Source organism: Myxine glutinosa, chromosome 1 (genome assembly GCF_964187855.1).
Source record: "Myxine glutinosa chromosome 1, kmMyxGlut1.1, whole genome shotgun sequence".
Classification (NCBI taxonomy): domain Eukaryota; kingdom Metazoa; phylum Chordata; class Myxini; order Myxiniformes; family Myxinidae; genus Myxine; species Myxine glutinosa.
Genome location: NC_136261.1, coordinates 24,885,948 through 24,899,084, shown reverse-complemented (window position 1 = coordinate 24,899,084; position 13,137 = coordinate 24,885,948). Strand labels below are relative to the sequence as shown.

The following is a 13,137-nucleotide window of genomic DNA, read 5'->3' as shown; positions in this document are numbered from 1 at the left end:
GCGAGCTAGCCATCGGGCCGGCACTATTGCCTCGGCCCTCGGGGGAATGGTCACGGCCTCAGAAACTCCCAGCTCCGTCCTTTCAGCCGTGCTCACCCCGTCCAATGGCAGCTCTTCTATTCCCACTTGCAGGGTCCCCCGGAAGAAATCCATTTTACATCCGCTGGCAGTCAACAGATCCAGCCCGTTTATGCATGGGTCGCACACCCCCGCCACCGAAACTTCTATCTCCCTCTTTACCGACCCTAACTTGAGGGTTACAAAACCACGCCCTATGATGGGGGCCGTTACCCCGGTAGCCAGCTGCAAACTATGATTTTCCAGACGCTGGATTTTATCCCAGCCGTCTGCACTCGAATCAAGGACCACAGGGCTGATGATCGTGGTGCTAGCTCCTGTGTCCACTACGGCGTCTACGCCCACGCCGGCAATTTTGCACCGAATTGTCAAGCTACCGGTACCAATTTGGCCACAATAGATGACCTGTCGTGTCAGTGAGGGCTCTTCTCCATTCCCTACTGCTGAACACGGCCCTGCATGCTCGGCACCTATTAGTTTCCCGGGCCCTAGTGGGGGGGGGGGGGGGTTGGGGGTGTCTGTGGTCGGATAGTCCGATCCGTTCGGGGCGGAGTTGATGGTCCCAGTGCCCGGGGTTCTGCACTCTCACGCACGGTGACCCACCCGGCTACAATTATAGCACCTCACCTGGTGAGGTTCATGCCTCCGGAATTCCAAATTGCCCCCCCCTGCAATCCCGAATTGGGGCATTTGTCAGGGACCTACCGTGTGCCACCACTGGAGCCGCCTGCCATGGTCCAGATCCCGCTAGGCGCTGGTCCACCAGCCTTCGGATCATGAACTCCAGGTCTGGGCCCCTTTCAGGGGTGGACCCTCTCAGGGGCCCGCCACTAGCCATGGACCCTACCTGTCTCACCGCCACTGCGTGGTGCTTGCTCCCCCAGGCCAGTGGCCTCGCTGCCTCCCAATGGGCCGCAGCATCGGCCGCCTGGCTCAGGGTCTGCGGGCGCCACATGGCGAGCTGTTGCCGAAGCTCGGGGTCCGGAAAGGCCTGCATGAAATGGTCCAGCGCCAAGCTCTCTTGGGAGGTCGCGGCCATGTCCGCATGTGCTATCCCCACTGCGCGGCGAATGTCATCTAAGCTCGGAGGGGAAATTAAACTTTATTATAAAAACATAAAACCGCAACAATATATTGTTGCGGTTTTGGAATAAAGGTTAATTCCCCCTATTAGTTACTCCTCAGTCACATTTGCTCTACGGCTAGGATACGGCGGCCGTACCCCCCCTAAATTGACAGAAACGTGCGGCGGCCGCAGAGTTTCTGAGGTGGCCTCAGGGTGGCCCTAGGGCGTATGGCTATCTTTTACAGGCCGTAGTGGTCATCGTGGAATTATAGCGCGGAGTTATAACTTTTTTCATTTATAGGTCGGCCGTAGCAATTTAACAAGCCGTAGCCATGACAACTGTAAGTGCTGTTATACATATGAAAAAGAACTGGTATATATACCCACTCGTTACCGTCCGTCTGGCCGCACGTTCGCCTTAGGGCCCCCCTGCGGTCACCTTGCGGGCACCTTGAGGCTACCTTGCGTCTGCCTTGAAAATTCTATGGCCGCCGCAGGGATGCCATAAGGTCACCGTACGACATCAAATCAAAGACCGTACGGCACCCCCACGTTTTCGGTCTCCACAATTTCTAAATACCCCGTGTGGCTACCCGAAAAAAAAAACATATGTGACTGCTACATTGTGTGACCGTGGAAATACTGCGGCCGCCCTATAATTGCTAGTGGCCGTAGATTTTTTAGACCCTACGGCCGCCGAGCCAAATGTGACTGAAGCATAAGTTGCACCACAACATGAAGCCTCACGATAGTTCAGTTATTTCTTCGTAAATGTAAGCGTAGTGCTTTCCTGTGTTTAGTTTTGCATTGAGTAGGCCAGTGAGCTTAGGTGTTCTTTTGGTGCTTTGCTTTGGTGCTTTTGGTTTGGCGCTGAAATACCATGCGGTAGGCCTGAACAAGTTGACCGAGACCGAAGGGAGGCAGGGCAGGAGGAGTGGTCGGTAAGCACGAGCCGCCAATCAGGGTTCGAGGGGAGTGGCTAACCACGACGTCCAGAGGCGGGATTTGGAACATTCGAGTCGGGCCGGGGCGGGGCCATATAACCCTGTTCCGAGCCCCCCACCTCAGTTCTCGGACGGCAATTGAAAAAGAGTCAGGACGGTCAGAGTCGTGTGCAAGTTACAGTTCCCTGTGAGACGATTTACAGTTCCCCGTGAGAGTGAGTTTGGTTGAGCTTGAGAACGCGAGTGGAGCTGCAGGACGAACGAATTGAATTGCCGATTGTACACGAACTTTCCCCGTGCCCTGCGCTCTGCACTGTATTAATCGCGTGCTCGAGAGCACGAGCTGCGCCGGGCCAGAGATGCGTGATTTCCTCCCTCCTGCCTTCGCCTGGATACGTGCTATGAACATCGGAGGGCCACGCCGGGCGAGCTGCCCCGGGGCGACTGACGGCGAAGCGCGCCCGGCGCGCGAACTTCTCTTCCTCCTTCTCCCCGTGTGTGTGAGTGGGCCCACTTGTCTGGGAATAAGTTAAACTGGTTAAGCTTCTGCTCTGTGTCCCCCTTTCCTTCATCATTATCATTGTACATAATAGTGTAAATAAATCGTGTTCTTCCTCTGATTTGACCGTCCTGTCCCTTCCATCCATTGGCTTCTCATGGTATGAATAAAACTGCTCGAATCGGGTTCCAATAAAAGTAACAGCATGAGTCACGTGATATGCATACCGCTCGGGCGTAATCAATTAAGCGTGGCTTGTGCGAGGCTCGGTCCCCGCTTTCGTGGCAGCGTGGGTCAAAGGTATGTGCGACGTTGACCCGATACCCTTTTTCACGTTTGCCCGGAAGTGGCGATTCGGTCTCGCGGACCCGAAGACCCAGGGGGAAAAAGGGGTTAAATCCCCCCTTTGTAATGGGAACGGGCTTCGGGAGATCCGCAACAATATATGTATATATATATATATATATATATATATATATATATATATATATATATATTGTTGCGGATATGGGATTTGGCCTCCATATCCGCTTGTAAATATTCCCCCATTTCCCCAATACTCCCCAACTATCCCCAATCCCCCATTCCCTAGTCCCATTGTCTGTAAACAACACTCTGTAGAACTGACCTTCCCCTTTTTCCCCCATTAAATGTCGTGCCCAGGTTCACCGCATCTCACGTAGCCAACTATAGGACCTCTTGCTAGTTATTCTTAGTCTATGTCAGTTAAGGACTCGTTTCCATTAATTCTGACTCTTCGTTGCACCAGAATGTGATTGTATGGCACCAGTAGTGAGTTTAGGACCTCCCCATACCTCCTCCCATCTTCCCCATGAAACAACAACAACAACAACAACTACAACAACAACAGCGCGCGGGGAGTGTGCGTCCTCACTCCGGCTCGGTTAGCCGCCATTGCCCATGTGCGCCGACGGGGTTACCACGAAGGGGCTGCCTGTCGGCCCCTCGTCAAGGGCGGAGCCCGGTAACCCCCCGCACCCAATGAGAAGCAACGGGCCGATTCCATCTGGGGCGGAGCTAACGAGCCGAGGGCGTGTCACTCCCCGCCGGATATACGCAGCGACTTACCGGATGTGAGGTCAGATGCGCCCCGAGCTTGAAGTAAAGAGAACCAGTCGCCACCTCCGAGCGCTGAGAGACCTCCCGCATCTCTGGACCGGACCGGGTCGATTCTACCCCTCCGAGAACGGTGCACCTTGAGCCTCGACTACCTGCCCTTCCTTGCCATCAATCCCCGTGTGAGTCAGTCTTGTCCTGTTTATCTGTGGTCTGTCGGGGTTACTATAAGACCGTGATTAAGTGCCTACCTTCCTATGCTGTCTCTCTTGTCCTTGTAATCTAACGTTCCGAACTATTATAACCTCCTCCGGAGGTCTTGAGAACTGTACCCCTGGTGTCGTGTCATTTAATCCAGCCGTTGTGTCCTTTCCGTAATTGATTTAGCATAGCGTGACTCGGCCAACGTTCGAGTATAATCGGGTAAACTGTGCAGACGTGGTCATACCAAACCGCTCGGTAAACCAACATCCACAACCGCGTCTGTAACATTTGGTGTCGAGGAGTTGGATTCGGACCTGGGATTAAATTTGTTAGGCCCAAATTTTGGAACACCAATTGTACCATTAGGGTAACAATTGGTGTTGGGAAGTGGAATTCGATCCGGAGCGCGTTTCACGCGCTCGAAATTATAACGGCGAAATTTGATTTTGTTTTACGAAAATAAAAACCCGAATTTTGAAAGTCGCGCTATGGCAGACCAAGACGGCTGGGTCCCGGTAGAAGAGAGTGAGGCAGGGTCGATCCAGGACCAAATTGAGGGACAAGAGGAGAGCAAAGCAGTGAGGGTAGCAGATTCGCAAAATAGCGTCGTCACGCACGAGGCTGCGGGCGCGCAAAATGGCGCCTCGCACATAGCTACGGCGGCCGCACCCGCTGCACAAGTGGGAGGGATGGCCCAAATGCAGGCCCTCATGGAGCAATTTATGGCGCAAATGCAGGCGTCCCTCAAACTGCAGAGTGAGCAATAAGGGGTAATGGGGAACCGGATGGATGCTCAGGGTGAGCGATTGGAGGGCCAAATGGGGGTAATGAGGGACGAAACGAGGAGTACCGGTGAGGGGTTAGACAACGGGATAAAAGAGGTGAAAAATGGGTTAATGGGGGTAGAAAATAGAATGGCTGCCCAGGAGAATCAGATAGAGGGAGTGAAAAATGGGTTAGAGGGGTTAGAAAACAGGATAGAAGGCAAATTGAGGGACATGAGGGACCAAGCGGAAAGGGAAGTTAACCAAATGGGGCAGCAGATAGAGGGGGTCAGAATGGGGGTAGAAACCAAACTGGATGCTCACAGGGAGGAAATGGAGCAGATGAGGGTGGCATCTGGGCAGGAGATGCAAGTGATGGGAGAGGAGATCAGAAGAGGAGTGAGTGAGGAGGTCGGAGGAGTGCGCGAGGAGGTGAGGCACTGTAAGGAGCGCATGGAGAAGGAGGTGAGAAAGGGGACTGTAAAATTGCAAGGGGGCATAGAGGACCTGACGCAGGAAGTAGAACAACTGACAGAGGGACAAAAAGAACTAACGGAGCAGGTTCAAAGGAACACTGCGGTATTAGGAGGGTTAAAGGCGACACAGAAAGAACTAAAAGATGACTTGATAGCGACGAAGAGGGAATGTCAGATGGTACGTGAGGGATTGACAACGAGGTTGGACGAGGTGATAGAGGTAATGGAGACGAAGGACCGGCAGGTGAGGACGCACATGGAAACGGTCAAGGTAGCCTTAGAGGACGAACTTGAGGAGACGTACCGGGGAATAAAAGAGGTGAAGCAGAAATTAGAAGAAGTGGAAGAAGGGGTGAGCGAAATTAAGAAGCGACGGAGAGGGGATAAGAAAGAGATAAAAGAGGAGATAAAAGAATTGGTCCAAAGTCTGTGTTTGGATCGTGATGATGTGCTCATTAACCGGATGAGGGATTCGCAGGTGATGGAGGAGAAGCGAAGAGGAAGAGGACCCGGTGTAAGTGGTGACCAATATGGTCGTGCGTATGATGCGCCAGGGGATTTAAGAAGCTTGGGGGTCGAGATGGACCCGGGTGTTCGTGAGAGGCCGTTGGTGAAGTGTGCGACAGGTCTGGTGTGCGAAAGAGGAGGTGTGCGAGAAAGTCCGACTCTGGGGTGTGTGAGGAAAAAGTGCGTGCCAAGGAGTGAGGGTGCTGGCGAGAGTGAGTCGGTCGTAGCGCGTGTGCGAGGGAGCACATGGAAGCGCGGGGTGGTGAGTGTTACAGAGGGTGTGACGGGAGAGTGTGCGCAAGAGTGTGCGCGAGAAAGGTGTGTAACGGACAGGTGCCTGAGGAAAGAGTGCGCTGTCGGGAGTAAGGGTGAGTGCGCTGTCAAGAATGGAGGTGAGAGTAGTGAGAGTGACAAGGAGCGTGAGTTGGTTGTGACAGGTGAGAAAGGAAGCACACCTGGAATGGTAGAGCGTGAGTGGGAATGCACGCTGGAATTGGTAGTGAGGCACGTGGTTGGGTGTGCGAGTGAGAGCACACCTGTGATTGTCACAGAGGAGGTGACAGAGGAGGGGGCGCGAAGAGGTGTGTTGGTCAGGTGTGTGACCAAGGCTGGGAGTGGAATGAGTGTACCGAGGTGTGTAAGGAAAGGTACGAGGAGCATGGAAACGGCTGGATGTGTGAGCAAGGAACGGGCTGCGGGGTGTAAGCGTCCAGGTGAAGCATCGACGGTAACCGGGTTAGCGGTTAGAGCGACTTTTAGCCGAATCGGGCCCTCGGTGCGTGCTGGGCCTCGCTTTGAACGGCCGGGTCCGTGCTCCACTAGGCGGAGCGGGCGGCTGGATAGGAAGGGTCGTCATGGCGACCACTTTTTGTTGAGGCATTCCGGCAGGTCGAGATCGAGCCATGGGATGGCTCCGTGCCGAGAAGGTGCGTGGGACTTCGGCCCGGGTAAGCCCCCGTCCCTGCCCCGAATGCGGGACGTATCCAGCCGCTGGCACCAAACAACCCGCATTCATGGCTTGGCTGTACGAAGCTGGGCTTTGGACAGGAATTGGCGCACCGAGAGGCATTAGTGAGTAGACTGGGTGATGAGGTTAGTGTTTTGGCCCCAAAATTAGAGAAAAACAAAATTTGATGATTGGCAAGGGATTGGCAGTAATGATTGGCAGATGATGGGCAATGATTGGCAAATTTTTGATTTGTTGAAATTTGATGTGCAAAATTGGTAGTGAGCGATGGGCCCGGTGGGTAAGGGTGGCATCCCTGCCAACCTTCCCATAGGTGGGGCAAATGCGCTATAGCTTATGGGGTGTATGGCAGTGAAAACTAGCCCGGGTGGGTTAGGTTATATTGTGTGTAGGGATCTAGCGAAGATGACCTTAGGTAACGTTAAGGTTAGTTAGTGACTGATACCTGTAGTGGGGACGCAGGTAGATTAGGGTGGATGATAATGACGAGGGAGCGCAATAGTTTAAAGGGACGACTGGGAAGCGCAAGTTTCAGAGGGGAGTAGTTAGATGAGATGATGCTGTGTGAGGATTGAACAGGTGTGATTGCACAGGTGTGCAACTGGACAGGTCTGTGGAGCAGTGTATGAGTAGTGAGTGTTGTGGATCAGCGCGAATGCACTTGGGGAGAGAAGGGTGCAGGTGGCACCAGGTGTGAGAGCACAGGTGTGCAAGTACAGGTGTGTGGAGAGAGTTGGAGTAAGTGGTACGGAGTGGTGTGCATGGTGCGAAGGTGTGAATGGGGGAAGAGTGGACCCCCATCACGGATACCCGGGGCGGGTAGTGTAAGTGTTAGGTACAGGGTACAGGTAAATTGTGGTTGGATATTGGCATTTGTGGTGCGGTTGCAGAATGGTATTGCGGATGGGTGCATTAGTGTTGTGGAAATGGCTGGGCGTGTAGCCTGTTAGTGTGTGTAGTTGGTTGGGCACTCCACCACTGTGAGGATGTCGGCCAGGTGAGGCCGCAGGTGGGCTCTGGGAGCCGTTAGTGTCAGTGGGGCCCGAGGATCCGGAGGACGGACCCGGGTAGCCCAGTGCCAGAGAGGGCACCGAGTGGGGAGAGCGCCAGAGGGCCTTCCCCAGGTAGTTAGGTTAGGGTAAGGAGCAGGTAAGCTCGGAGGCAACTGCAGTGGTGGAGGTGTGCAGGTGGGTAGACCCGCTGGGAGAGGTACACGCCACAGCCCAGAAATTGTGCGAGGGCACCGGGAGATGAATCGGGGGAGTGAGACCCCAAATTGAAATGCACCACAGTTTGGTCAATGGGAATTGGTTTTTAGAACCCATAGTGTAAGTTGGCCAATGGATTGGCAGGGAAAGACCCCGGGTAATGTAAAGTTGTTAAGGTCATTTAGGAAATAGTTAGGATTGATGAACCTGTCGCACCATACGCAGCCACTTACCTGTGGTGATGATGACTCCACACCTGTGTTTTCTTTGTTTGTGTTGCAGGAAGGAGAATTGCTGTTGGATTTGTGAGACGCATCACGACGTGGATGAGACATTGGGGTGATTCCATCTCTCCCTCCTTAGGAGGGACTGATGATGAATTGGTGATGGCAAATTATGATGTTGAGTTGGAGATGGCAAATTTTGATGAGAGTTGAAAATAGCAAATTTGATTGGTTAGGAGGGAGAGAAGACGAATTTGGTATATGGGAGGAACGGGGAAGACAGTAGGGACGTTTGTTGATTTGTAAAGTAGATGTTTATGGGTAGTGTTGTGTTTTGTGGATGCAGTAAGGGGTAAGGGAGGGGCAATGTAGGTTACCTGGTGGGGGGGGGGGCGTACGGTAGGAACGTACCTGTCTCACCTGGTTCCCATGTGCCCCTAGTGTGCATTACCTTGTGTTGCGTGCACTTTTGCACCCTTACCACCTTACTCACTTGTCTGCTTCTTTTGTCTCCCACCTCCGAGGATCTGGCTTTGGGGCAGAGAGAGAGGAGAGATAGGTGCTGGCTCCGCAGTTGTGGGCCTGCACTTTCGCTGCTTGCTGCCTGGATCGATACACCATATGGACCGCAATTTTGGTGGCCACCCACAATGGACCGCAGTTCTTTTGCGGCCAAGCACCACCCGTGGATGGACCTATGGGTCAACGTGGCACCTATGCCATACAGGTGAACCACTAATAGTTGGCCCCCTGACACCACAATACAGAAATGGACGCGGTTGGCGCCTTTCTTTATTTTTAAAGGAGCAAGAAGGCCAAGTGCACCACATGAAGGCAAGACCAGCGGCAGAACATCGGCCGGCTGCGACACCACCGGTGACTATAAACACTTTATTGGTGCACCGGATGGTGCTGACTGTATGTATGGGATGGTGCTTTTGGTGCTTGGATGGGGTGCTCTGCACATTATTAAAGGCCGTAAGGCCACAGAGCACTCGTGGGTTGGTGTATCGATGCTGGCATGCGTGCTCTCTCTATGCATAACATCTGCATGTGTTCCTCCAAAAACAGGTCCTGGATCGTAGTGTAAATATCAGTGTAGTCTTGTATAAATGATGCTCCCTACCGGCTGTATGTTTAGTTTGCGAATTCTTTCCGCGATTCGGTTATCCTGTGGGTGTGTTTCGGTGAGGAGAAGGGTGCAACGTCGCAGGGGGACATATTTACTCATTTGTGAACATCTGTAAAACTGTCGCACTCAGGGTAGAGTTAATAGTAGAGGGAACTACATCTGAGTGCCACACTAAAATAGGTAAAAATTTATCGGGTCGGGACGCCCCGAGGGTAGAGAAGGGTGCAATGTTGCGGATATGGGATTTGGCCTCCATATCCGCTTGTAAATATTCCCCCATTTCCCCCAATACTCCCCAACTATCCCCAATCCCCCATTCCCTAGTCCCATTGTCTGTAAACAACACTCTGTAGAACCGACCTTCCCCTTTTTCCCCCATTAAATGTCGTGCCCAGGTTCACCGCATCTCACGTAGACAACTATAGGACCTCTTGCTAGTTATTCTTAGTCTATGTCAGTTAAGGACTCGTTTCCATTAATTCTGACTCTTCGTTGCACCAGAATGTGATTGTATGGCACCAGTAGTGAGTTTAGGACCTCCCCATACCTCCTCCCATCTTCCCCATGAAACAACAACAACAACAACTACAACAACAACAGCGCGCGGGGAGTGTGCGTCCTCACTCCGGCTCGGTTAGCCGCCATTGCCCATGTGCGCCGACGGGGTTACCACGAAGGGGCTGCCTGTCGGCCCCTCGTCAAGGGCGGAGCCCGGTAACCCCCCGCACCCAATGAGAAGCAACGGGCCGATTCCATCTGGGGCGGAGCTAACGAGCCGAGGGCGTGTCACTCCCCACCGGATATACGCAGCGACTTACCGGATGTGAGGTCAGATGCGCCCCGAGCTTGAAGTAAAGAGAACCAGTCGCCACCTCCGAGCGCTGAGAGACCTCCCGCATCTCTGGACCGGACCGGGTCGATTCTACCCCTCCGAGAACGGTGCACCTTGAGCCTCGACTACCTGCCCTTCCTTGCCATCAATCCCCATGTGAGTCAGTCTTGTCCTGTTTATCTGTGGTCTGTCGGGGTTACTATAAGACCGTGATTAAGTGCCTACCTTCCTATGCTGTCTCTCTTGTCCTTGTAATCTAACGTTCCGAACTATTATAACCTCCTCCGGAGGTTTTGAGAACTGTACCCCTGGTGTCGTGTCATTTAATCCAGCCGTTGTGTCCTTTCCGTAATTGATTTAGCATAGCGCGACTCGGCCAACGTTCGAGTATAATCGGGTAAACTGTGCAGACGCGGTCATACCAAACCGCTCGGTAAACCAACATCCACAACCGCGTCTGTAACAATATATATATATATATATATATATATATATATATATATATATATATATATATATATATATATATACACAGTCACGTGAAAAAGTAAGTACACCCCATGTAACGTTTTGACTTTTTCAACATATTTCAACATACAGCTATTTGATCTTCATTTCAACAATATTGATAGATAAAGGTGACATAATATAACAAATATCATGAAACATTTACATTTTGTAGTCCATTGTATAATTTAAATAAACATAAATGCAAATCTCGCAGGTGGAAAAAGTAAGTACACCCTTGGCTCTAATAGGTGGTATTGCCCCCTTTGGCAGAAACAACCTCAAGTAGGCGTTTCTTATCACTGTCTACCAGTCTCTGACATCGACTGGGAGAAATTTTTGCCCACTCCTCCATGCAGAATTCTTTCAGCTGTGCGATGTTTGAGGGGTTTCTTGCATGCACAGCTCGTTTCAAATCCCCCCACAACATCTCGATGGGATTTAGATCCGGGCTTTGACTTGGCCATTCCAGAACCCTCCATTTCTTTCTTTTCAGCCATTCCTTGGTGGATTTACTGGTATGTTTAGGGTCATTGCCATGTTGCAAGGTCCACCTTCGGTTGAGCTTCAACTTTCCGACAAATGGCCTCACATTATGCTCAAGCACCCTCTGGTACAATGAAGAATTCATAGTGGCTTCTATGATGGTGAGCTGCCCAGGCCCTGATGCAGCAAAGCTGCCCCAAACCATAATATTTCCACCACCATGCTTTACAGTTGGTATCAGGTTCTTGTGGTCAAATGCTGTCTTTGGTTTTTGCCAAACATGTCTTCTGGTACTGGGGCCAAATAGCTCGACCTTTGACTCATCTGTCCAGAGCACATTGTTCCAGAAGTGCTGGTCTTTGCCTCGGTGTTCATTCGCAAACTTTAGTCTTGCCCTGATGTTCTTTCTTGACAGCAAAGGTTTCCTCCTGGCACACCTACCATGTAGATCAAATTTGTGCAGCCTCTTTCTAATGGTAGGCTCGTGCACTTTGACATCAACAGTGGCAAGAGCTACCTGTAGGTCCCGTGATGACATTCTGGGGTTCTTAGAGACTTCTTTCAGCATCTTGCGATCTGCTCTCGGGCTGAACTTGCTGGGGCGGCCTGGCCTGAACAAGTTGGCAGTTGTTTGGAATCTTCTCCACTTGTAGATGATCTTCCGGACAGTCGAATGATTGATTTCAAATTGTTTGGAGATCTTTTTAAATCCCTTCCCAGACTCGTAGGCATCTATAACCTTCTTTCTGAAGGCCTCAGAGAGCTCTTTTTATATAGGCATGATGATGCCACACACTTCAACAACAAAGAGCAAAAAAAACGAAATGTCTGAGGTTTAAATCAGACACGGTCCTCCAAGATCCTCTCTAACGATGTTCTCATCATTTGCACCTGAGCTTGTGCACCTGATTCTAATTTTAGGTATTTGAAGTAGTGATAAATGTCGGGGTGTACTTACTTTTTCCACATGCGAAATTTGCATTTATGTTTGTTTAAATTATACAATGGACTACAAAATGTAAATGTTTCATGGTATTTGTTATATTATATCACCTTTATCGATCAATATTGTTGAAATGAAGATCAAATAGCTGTATGTTAAAATATGTTGAAAAAGTCAAAACTTTACATGGGGTGTACTTACTTTTTCACGTGACTGTATATATATATACTGTATATCTTCTCCCATATAAAACACAATGTGTGTGTGTCTGTGTGTCTGTCCCCCTTCATAAGGATAGCTTTGAGCTTTGAGTAGTGCTTTCGGACGAATTGTTTTGCGGGGGGGGGGTTTATGGACAATCTTTGAACATGACTGTGTGTACACCGGTTAAAAGACCTGAAAGACTATGAGGACCCAAAAGACCCAAGGACCCAGAAGACCGAATGGACCCCAAACACCACAAATACCCAAAGACCCAAAATACCCTGTAGACTGTTAAAGACACAAAAGACCATGAAGACCCAGAAGACTCCGAGGTCTCTGAAGACCCAAAATACCACAAATACCCAAAATACCCCGAAGACCCAAAAGCCACCAAAGACCCAAAATACTGAAAAGACCCCGAAGACCCAATGGACCCTAAATACCCAAAAGACACTGAAGACCCAAAATACCCCGATGATCCAAAAGACCACAAGGATCGAAAAGACCCAAACAACCCCAAGGACCCAAATGACAGAGAGGACACAAAATACCCCCAAGGACTCAGAAGACCCCCAAGGACTCTGAAGATCCAAAATACCCCAAAGACCCATCAGACCAAAAAAGACACAATGGCCCCCAAATGCCCAAAATACCCTGAATACCCTGAAGACCCAAAAGACCCTGAAGACCCTGAAGACTGTTTGTAATAAAAATGAAGAAGAGGATTTAAATGGAATGACCTTGAGAAGGGAATATAACGGGTTGCCGTGGAAGGGGGAGGTTTTGGTTTGATTTCTGTCTGTTGTGAGCGGACGCTCGAGAAAGGTATGACGCAGGAATGCATAATTAGCTTGCTTATGAACGATGAAATGCTGGTAGAATGTTTGCCGTAGTTCTGACATTATTCTTTGTTCTGTTTACATAGGGTATGTTGAGATAGATTTCATTAAAGCCTCGTATCTGGAATCAGAGGTCGCGACTTGATTTCATAACACTGTTAAAGACCCAAAAGGCCATAA

At 50.7% G+C, this 13,137-nt stretch overlaps 2 protein-coding genes across 4 annotated transcripts in view; one reads left to right on the top strand and one right to left on the bottom strand.

Moving 5' to 3' along the window:
* The window catches only part of LOC144889489 (uncharacterized), an 880,122-nt gene that overhangs the window by 345,826 nt on the left and 521,159 nt on the right, over positions 1-13,137 (bottom strand). The gene's annotated exons all lie outside the window — the stretch shown is intronic.
* Positions 2,078-13,137, top strand: part of LOC137412766 (carnitine O-palmitoyltransferase 2, mitochondrial-like) — a 113,131-nt gene continuing 102,071 nt past the window's right edge. The window contains exon 1 of one of the 2 annotated variants that reach the window (XM_078769809.1): positions 2,078-2,584. In XM_078769809.1, coding sequence (XP_078625935.1) covers positions 2,448-2,584 — 137 coding nt within the window. In that variant the 5' untranslated portion in view covers positions 2,078-2,447. The remainder of the gene's footprint in view (positions 2,585-13,137) is intronic. The other variant, XM_078769799.1, reaches the window with a different exon arrangement.